At 43.2% G+C, this 8,318-nt stretch overlaps 1 protein-coding gene across 2 annotated transcripts; it reads right to left on the bottom strand.

Annotated features, from left to right (window-relative positions):
* Window positions 1–830: 830 nt before the first annotated feature.
* SRSF3 (serine and arginine rich splicing factor 3) lies at window positions 831–7,811 on the bottom strand. Of its 2 annotated transcripts, XM_049765438.1 has the most exons (6): window positions 7,710–7,811; window positions 6,244–6,451; window positions 5,372–5,506; window positions 3,187–3,225; window positions 2,810–2,896; window positions 831–2,298 (listed from the first exon to the last, which is right to left on the bottom strand). In XM_049765438.1, exons 2-6 carry the CDS (start codon window positions 6,447–6,449, stop codon window positions 2,271–2,273), a joined length of 495 nt encoding a protein of 164 aa, XP_049621395.1. In that variant the 5' UTR covers window positions 6,450–6,451; window positions 7,710–7,811; the 3' UTR covers window positions 831–2,270. The 2 variants fall into 2 exon arrangements, 1 of the variants encoding a protein (XP_049621395.1); XR_007491276.1 differs by lacking the exons at window positions 831–2,298; window positions 6,244–6,451; window positions 7,710–7,811 and adding an exon at window positions 4,093–4,547 and having other exon boundaries at window positions 5,372–5,504.
* Between the last annotated feature and the right edge of the window lie 507 nt (window positions 7,812–8,318).

Genomic DNA, 8,318 nt, shown 5'->3' with positions numbered 1-8,318 from the left:
ACAGTACTTACAAAAACTAGAATAAAGGCATCACTCCATCCAGATAAGATTTAAAAAGTATCTACTAATCCTCTAATTTCACTTTTCTGCTGAATTAATGAAATCTACAATTTCTTAAATTCCTTAAATTGTCACACCAAGTAAGCCAAAGTTATAGTACAGTGGGTAATGATTTGCCTTCAATGTGGTTGACCCAAGTTCAACCCCTGGAATCCTATATAGTTCTCTAGCACTGCCAGGAGTAATGCCTGATCATGGCTGATGTTTAAATTTAAAAATCCACACACAGAAAGCAATAACCTCTAGAGAATACCTGTTAAATGAGTAGTACTAACTTTTAATTTGGGAAATTAGATGTATTAGTCTAGTGTTTAACCTTTTAATGTCTGTCTGGTTTTAAGTGACCCACAGAAAACTTACCCTATCAGGTTTAATTTTCTTTAAACTCAGGTTTGTTACAGCCTAAATACCCACAAATGATCCATTTCTAAAAATATAGGGACCGAAGATTATAGTGATTAAGGTGCTTGCCTCTCAGGAGACAGATTCTAGTTTAATTCCTGACACTGCTAAATGGTTCCGGAGCACAGCCAGGAGCAAGCCCTGAGCAACACACAAGTGTGACTCAAAACATAAGTAAAAATAATGAACCAAATTACTTCTATAACTTCTTAGCAATCGGGACAATTGCTAATAGGAATGGTTTTTAGGCTATGAAGAAATGGAAAAAATAAAAGACAAATGTTCTCTGTGAGACTCATACTGAATCTTATTCAACACCAATTCTCCGTATTCTCATACTGACACCTCACTGGGATTTGCACGGAAGATTAAGAATCATCAAAAACATTTTATTTAGGGCCTACATCTTTTAAATCGAACTCAATGTACTCATCTTTCATAAGACAGATCAGCACAATCCAAAACTATCTTCAAAAACACGTTTACGGAAACTAAGCCACAACTGTTGCATTATGATTTAATCTAATAGAACAAAATTAAATTACAACTCCTCTGTATTTTTAAGAGGAAGATTATACATGCCTCCATATTCATTCTTTACTGTTTACACATTTAAACCATAATGAATTTTTACATCATGATGGATCAATTTAGAATTTTCATGCAACACCTCAAATTATGAAATGGAAGCAATTTTAAAGCTTTGTGTCAAGTTTTCATGCTCATAATAAAAGCCATTTTTAATGGGCAACTCTGAACCACTATAACTTGAAAATGTTGGTCACAAAATTATTACTGACTTTGAAAACTTGCTACTATACCTGAAAATTGGCAACTACTAGGTGTTAGTTGGAAAATGACCTCAAAGTCGTCTCATGTTTCTCACAAGATTTGTGTAACCAACTGTTTCCCATGGTGGACAAAAACTATGGTAATAGTGGCTTCAACTATTACAATTATGCTATTATTTTATTAATTCAAAAGCACTTTACAAGAAAATATAAGTATGGCTTCCGATAGGAATGTTATACCTGGACTCGGTACTTAAGATTTGCAAGGAAAAACAAGCTTTCAAGTTAAACAACAATTTGTAACCAAAACTTTAATCCCAAGGAATCTCACAAAACATTACAAATGACAGCATGAAAAAAAATTCTTGCACAGTAACTTAAAAGTTCAGCTCAGCTCTACAATGTACCCTTAAACTGGCATACGGTTGGGATCTTAAATAGTCTCAATTTTCCAAATAGTTATGAAGACCTATGTATTCATATGTAACTTCGAACAACTCAGGACCTAAAGCAATGCTTGAAAAATTTTAGAACCCACACCAATAATCATCCTCCACCTGGTGAGTACTAGATTTAGAATTTTAAAATGGGGGAACCCTCTAGTTTATAATGGTACAGCTTTTAGACCATTTATTTTTAACCTACACTATCCCAGCTAATGGTAAACAAGCCAGGGATCAATTTTTACCAGTTACTTCCCTACCCTACTGTCCTTTACCAGGCAAAATTTAGATTGTCAGTCTATACATAAAGACTAAATTTGAGTTCAAGGCAAATTCAATTCTGCTTAAGGGAACATTGTAGAGTAACAATTCTTGATAGAATGCCTCTATGATCCATTTCAAACCATAGTTATCATCTTTATGCGGCACTGTTCCAAGAGACAAATGTAGCCAGCTAAAACATCTTAAAAATGCACCAAGCTTATGAAGTCTCAAACAAAACTTGAATTTTCTGTACATACTCCTGTCAAATGAAGTTATTTCCTGTACACCACTCCTTGTGTGAACTGGTCTTCTATTTTCTTTCATTTGACCTAGATCGGCTAAAATACAAAAATTAAAGTTAAACCTACTAAACAAGTTGACAGTAACCACAAAAACAATCTTTACAGTGAAGCCATAATTTTAATTCTTTTTAAAAAAGCCAGCATGTGGGGCCGGGTAGGTGGCGCTGGAGGTAAGGTGTCTGCCTTGCAAGCGCTAGCCAAGGAAGGACCGCGGTTCGATCCCCCGGTGTCCCATATGGTCCCCCCAAGCCAGGGGCGATTTCTGAGCACATAGCCAGGAGTAACCCCTGAGCGTCAAACGGGTGTGGCCCAAAAACCAAAAAAAAAAAAAAAAAAAAAAAAAAAAGCCAGCATGTATTGCCTTGCACAGAGCCTACCCAGGTTGAATCCCTGGTATCCTGTTTGGTTTTCCCCACCCAGCAAGCACTGTCAGAAGTTAATTCCTGATCAGAGCCAGGAATAATGGGAGCACACTGGATGTTAAGACCTATTTGTTTTTTTTTAAGAATGCAATACAAGGTTTGTTTCAAATCTTTAAGGATCTTACCTCCGAGACCTAGAGAAGGATCGAGACGGCTTGTGATTTCTCTCACGAGACAGTGATCTCTCTCTCCTCCTGTCTCTAGAAAGTGACCTGAACCAGAAGGAAAGATAGTTATCAGGGTTAATTGTTTTCTGGACTGGTTTTTATTTGGTGGAAATTGTGATAGAACCCTGCTTATGAGACTTAAAACAGCAAGTACTTTAGAAAGCAATTTTTGAAAGGTATACGCTGACTCACTGTTAAAATTTAACAGTGGTATTGTACCCATGTACCATTTAATTCGTTATAAAGTCAGGGTCTGTTATAAATCACCAAATCATTGAGAAAACAGTTAATATCCATTTGTAAAGATGTGAACCATAGAGGTGGCAATCATTTACCTGCTCCGGCTGCGGGAGAAGCTTCTTCGTCTTGGAGATCTAGAACCAGAAACGGGAAAATTAGGCTAACTGTCAATAACTATTTATGGCGTGAGGCATTTCCCAACTTTTCAATCTCACTGTTGGGCCCAGTGAATGTGCCGGAAGAACTGGCACCCATCGTCCAAAATTTAAAGAAAAAAGAAAAGAAAAGGGGGGGGCACAGAAGGATTAAGGAACCAAAAGCTCAAGTGAAAAGCAAGTATTCCAACCATGGATTCACTTTAACAAAGAATGCTTCACAGCAGATCTGTCCAATGCAAAACTTCATGACAAACTAACCTCACTACCCGAACACCACACCAAAATGTAGTCCCACAAAGTAGTTCCAAAAACAGTACAGTAAACCAGTATTTGGAACCCATGCAAACCTTTAAGTCCATGACAAGACTTAGGAGGTACCAGGTGGATAGTGTACTTTTGTGAAAACGCGCTGGGTGTAAATATTGATGCCATATAGTGCTACATTAAACTGCATTTGTGATTGTCACATTAAGAGTGTGTTTAGGCTTATCAAAATCACTGTAGCTTGGCCCATTTCACCCCCAAAATTTTTAAATTTGAAAACTGTTAGTAAAACCATTTAAAGGTGATAGGATTCAATAAAATTTTTGCTAGGAAGGAAAGCTAAATCTGTTAGTTATTAAAAAAATTTTAGTTTGGCATCTCACACATGCAAATAAGTTCCACTTGAAGATCTAGTTAAATGAGTTCCCTATCACCCTTAAAAGTTTTATTCAAGCAATATATATGTACGTTACCATTCAATTATGCACAGCCAGCCTTTGATCCAGAAAAAAGAATTACTTTAAGCCGCTTACTCCTTATTTTAACCAGCAGTAAACTGTATAAGCAGGAAAAACTTACTAGTTTTGGGTTTCAACAAGCTAGAAATGGTGAGGTGAGGCTGCCGGACTGACGGCCAGGAAGAATTTGCTGAAAAGGTTTTGCCAGATGTTGCGTTGGATTTAGTTGGTTGGCGAAGGGGGTGTTGTGGATTTTTCCTGCTTTTTTGTTAGCCGAAGGCTGCTGCTGTAGTTGTTGTGAAGACATTTGGTAAATAAACAGCTGAGCTGATTGGCCAGGAATGTGTGGGCGGTCGAGGTGGCTGCTGCCGATTTGGTTAAGGTTGGAGAAGGCTGAGAGAAAACAGCATGCTCGGGAACCAAAGGGCGGTGCAACCTGACGACTGGCCATGCCTGGGTCATGTGAAACGACACCAGCCAAGCTGAATGGGGCGCGCTGGTCACATGACGCTGAAAGGGCTAGTTGACTGGCTAATGCAGACTCAGAGGGTGGTGAGAAGAGACATGATGGTGACTCTGTAACGGGGTTCATTTTTATTAATAGATGGACCAAAAAGCACAAAAAAAAATGAAAAACAAGCCATCAGTACAACCATCTATTAGCTAACAAATACTCTTCATTATGATGGGCAACAGTGTTGTTTTTCAAAATAGCAAAAGGGGCAAGATTTTGAACTCCTCTCTCCTAGAAGGACTTCACTCACCTGTAAGAGGTAAATTCAGTCCTAGAGAATTATTTGAGGTCTGAGGAGATGTGGAGTTGGCATCCAGACAATACTGCCTGGTTCAAGAATGATGCCGTTTTCGATTACAAAAAAAATTGAATTCTCTCCTATTTGGGTTTGAAGAACAGATGACAGGGATTTTTTAGCCCCCTTTATTTTTATGGTCAGTGACGTTAGTTTCTGATTGATTTCTACTTTACAGTTGTAACAGTAAACAGCTGCCTGTTTGATATATATTACAATCGTGCTAACAGAAAATACATTTTTGTGAAGAGCTAGAGTTGAATGTCATGTTTGTCATAATGGAGTCAAGGAATGGAAAAAGGCCTAATTTGAAGTATAAAGTATAAGGGAAGACTTGGAAAGATGCAACTAGAAGATGAACTAGAAGATAGATCCAAGATAGAAGTTACTGGCTACCGACGTGAAAAGTGACCTAAAGACAAAAGCCAACACTCAGCACAACTCACATACCCCACACACCCAGCAAAATGTTTCAGGAAGTCTTCACACGCAAAAGCCTTCACAATAAATTTAAAACCCACCAACCTGAGAATGCCTGCTCCTATTAGCTACTCCTTTCATACCAATACCTCTAAACTCGCTCTCAAGTACCTGCGGCGAGGTGGAGGACTCCTTCTCCGATAATCATCTCGAGGGCGACGACCCCAAGAAGGAGGTGGACCACGATTTCTACTTCTCTTTTCTCCATTCGAGAGTTCCACCCTTACACGACAGCCACACAGAGTCCTAAAAGAGGAAGTACATTAAACTTGTAATGACTAAATAGGCCAAGACATTTATCAAGGTAAAACTGACCATGTCTTTGCAAATGTCTGAATCTTTTAAGTACCAAAACTTTTTATCTTTGTAAAGGAAACAAACTCAGCCAAGTCTAAAATGTGAAAGATTTTATTCAAGGAACCATTTTGTTCTTTTTGGATCGCACCCAGCAATGCTCGGGACTCTACATCCAGGAATTACTCCTGGGAATGCTAGGACCCATGGAATGTCAGGGTCTGACTGCATGCAAGGCAAGCAATCCCACCAACTAGTTGGATGGTTAGTTTGGTCCCCAAAAAACCAATTAATTCATCTGCACTTTCTCTTTAAATTTCAGCATTTTGCTTACTGATTTACAGTGTCCCCCCCTCCATCCTTCCCAGTCAACTGTTTTGGACCACAGCAGTAAATAATTGATGCATTGAACGATAGTTAAGTAATAAAATACTGCAAGAATCCTAGGAATAAAGCCACTGAGCCACATCACTAGTTGACAAGTTCTTTTCTTCACTTTTTAAAAGAAAACTCATTTCTAAACAGCGATTTAAAAAGATGGGGTCTAGGGAAATCCTTAGTTTTAGTATTTGCTTGGATCAATGATCTTTTATAGCTGGTCCCCTTTAAGCAGGGCTGGGGGTGTGGCCCAAAAAAACCCAACGACAAGAACCAACGTTTTCTTAAATAAACATTGAGCATTTAATTACCTCCCATCTAGCTCTCGAACTGCATCAGCTGCATCCCGGGGATCTTCAAACTCAACGAAGGCAAAGCCGGGAGGGTTTCTAGCAACCCACACACTGCGGAGTGGTCCATAGTAGCCAAAAGCTCGTTCCAATTCAGTTTTGTTACCATTGTTTCCTAGATTACCTACATAAACCTTACAATCCAAGGGACAGGAATCACGATGCATTTCTGTAACAAAAATGGTCAAATAATCTATTAATACTAGGAATGATCAGACTCTAAAGCCAAAAGAAACCAAAGGCAAGACAAACACAGCCCAGTCATTCTTGTGTGCCTTAAGCAGTTCAATTGGAAAAGTTGGGCCCACACACACTAGCTCATTAGAGATGAAATACGTCTCGAGACATTTGCATTTAATACCACTCCAATCGTCAGCCGCGGGTTGAACTTGCTCTTAGAATTAATTAGGAGCCAGGCCCCAAGTAAGGAGGGTTCGCATCATCCCATTGGCCTGTAAACAGTCAGAACCTGCGAATCCAGGTGCAAAGTAGCCGTTGGGAGCCCGGGGCATGGGGGACAGCAGAATTTGGGGCGCTAGAGCTTGTATAAGGCAAAAGGCTCGTAACTAGATAAAAGCGCAAAACACGGGTGAGATTTTAGCTCGTCTATCACCGCGTAAAATCTCAAAAAAGTAAAAAAAATCAGCCTAAACATGTAGGTAGGCCGCGTCTCCCGCAGACTCCAATGAAGGGACTTGGACTAAAAGACACGGTCTTCTCACTCTGGCTTTACTGAGTTAAAGCGTTAATATTTCCTTAGCGTTTCCAAGGCATTCTGGCCCCGCCCAGCGCCTAAGGAATCCGAAACCAGAACCGTGCAGCTCCAGGAAGATCAGGGTGCGGCTTAAAAGTGGGGGAGCTGGGGGGGGCCGGAGAGCGAGCACAGCGGTAGGGCGACTGATTGCACGCAGCTGACCCAGGATGGATGGTGGTTCGAACCCCGGCATCCAGGAGTGAGCAGCCTGAGCGCTGCGGGGTGGGACCCGAAAACGAAATAGTTGGGCGGCACGAAATCGGCATGAAAGCTACACGCTGATGCAAAGACGACTTAATAGTGCCGAGATCCGATCTCGATTGTTGAATATAAGGAAAACGGACCTCAGAAGGACGCGCCGCGCTCCCCCCAAAAGGCGCCATAATGGACGTCCGCAGCCTGGCGCGAGATTCGGCCCCCGGCCCCTCCCGCCCCAACCTGCGGGCCATCGCGAGGCGGGACGCCCCGTCCCGAGCTGCCAGCCCTCGCTTCATTCGGGCCCGGGCGACCCCGGGCCGGGCCGGAGCCTCGCCACCACCCCGGGAGGAGCGCCACAAAATGGCGGCCGCGCTCCTTTGTTCCAGCCGGCGCCGCCCTGGGGCGAGCCCCGCGTCCCGCGAGAACCCCGCGACCGCCGGCCTCTCCTCTGCCGTCCGTGTCGCCGCTCGCTCACCGAGATGATGGGCTGGAAGCGCGGAGGCTCCGACACACCCTCCACTGGGTCTTCCCGCTCCCTTCCCGGCGGCTCCTACAGACGCTCCCCACTAACCCCCGGCGTCCACGAAATGGCGGACCGCCGCGTCGTCTCGCCCTATTTATACGCCACGCTGGCACCACGTGATTGGCCGCGCTCGACCAATGAGAGGCGGAGGGCGCGGTGACGTAGCGGCTCCAAACGCGTCCCGGAGCCGAGGGGGGGCGGAAGCGCGCCGCAGCCTCGTCCGCGTGCTCGGGCCTTGCGCGAGCTGGGGGGCTGTTTTTTGTCTTTTGGATCCCGCCCCAGCCTCCATCTCCGCTTGCAGATAGGCTGAGTTTTAGCCGTGACTGCCGGGAGAGGCCCCTTTCCTGGAGGATGGAGCCCTGACTTAATCTTTACCTAGGCCGTGGCGTTACTAAAGGGGTTTCAGACCCGCCTCCAGCGTCCCAAATGGAGCCGTTGGTGATCTTGCTGCCGCCAATTTTTTTTTTCTTTTTTGGTTTTTGGGTCACGGCAGCGCTCAGGGGTTCCTCCTGGCTCTGCGCACAGAAATCGCCCCTGGCAGGCTCGGGGGACCCTATGGGG

The sequence above is a fragment of the Suncus etruscus genome, chromosome 18 (genome assembly GCF_024139225.1).
Source record: "Suncus etruscus isolate mSunEtr1 chromosome 18, mSunEtr1.pri.cur, whole genome shotgun sequence".
In the NCBI taxonomy this organism is placed as follows: domain Eukaryota; kingdom Metazoa; phylum Chordata; class Mammalia; order Eulipotyphla; family Soricidae; genus Suncus; species Suncus etruscus.
Note: the sequence above shows the minus strand (reverse complement) of the source record. Positions and strands in the feature narration are given on the sequence as shown.

Coding starts and splice junctions, on each gene's coding strand:
- SRSF3 (XM_049765438.1), bottom strand. CDS start 6,449: ATGCATCGTGATTCCTGTCCCTTGGATTGTAAGGTTTATGTAGGTAAT. Junction 5,507..6,243: donor GTTCGAGAGCTAGATGGGAG/GTAATTAAATGC, acceptor TTCCTCTTTTAG/GACTCTGTGTGGCTGTCGTG. Junction 2,897..3,186: donor TTCTCCCGCAGCCGGAGCAG/GTAAATGATTGC, acceptor CTTCTGGTTCAG/GTCACTTTCTAGAGACAGGA.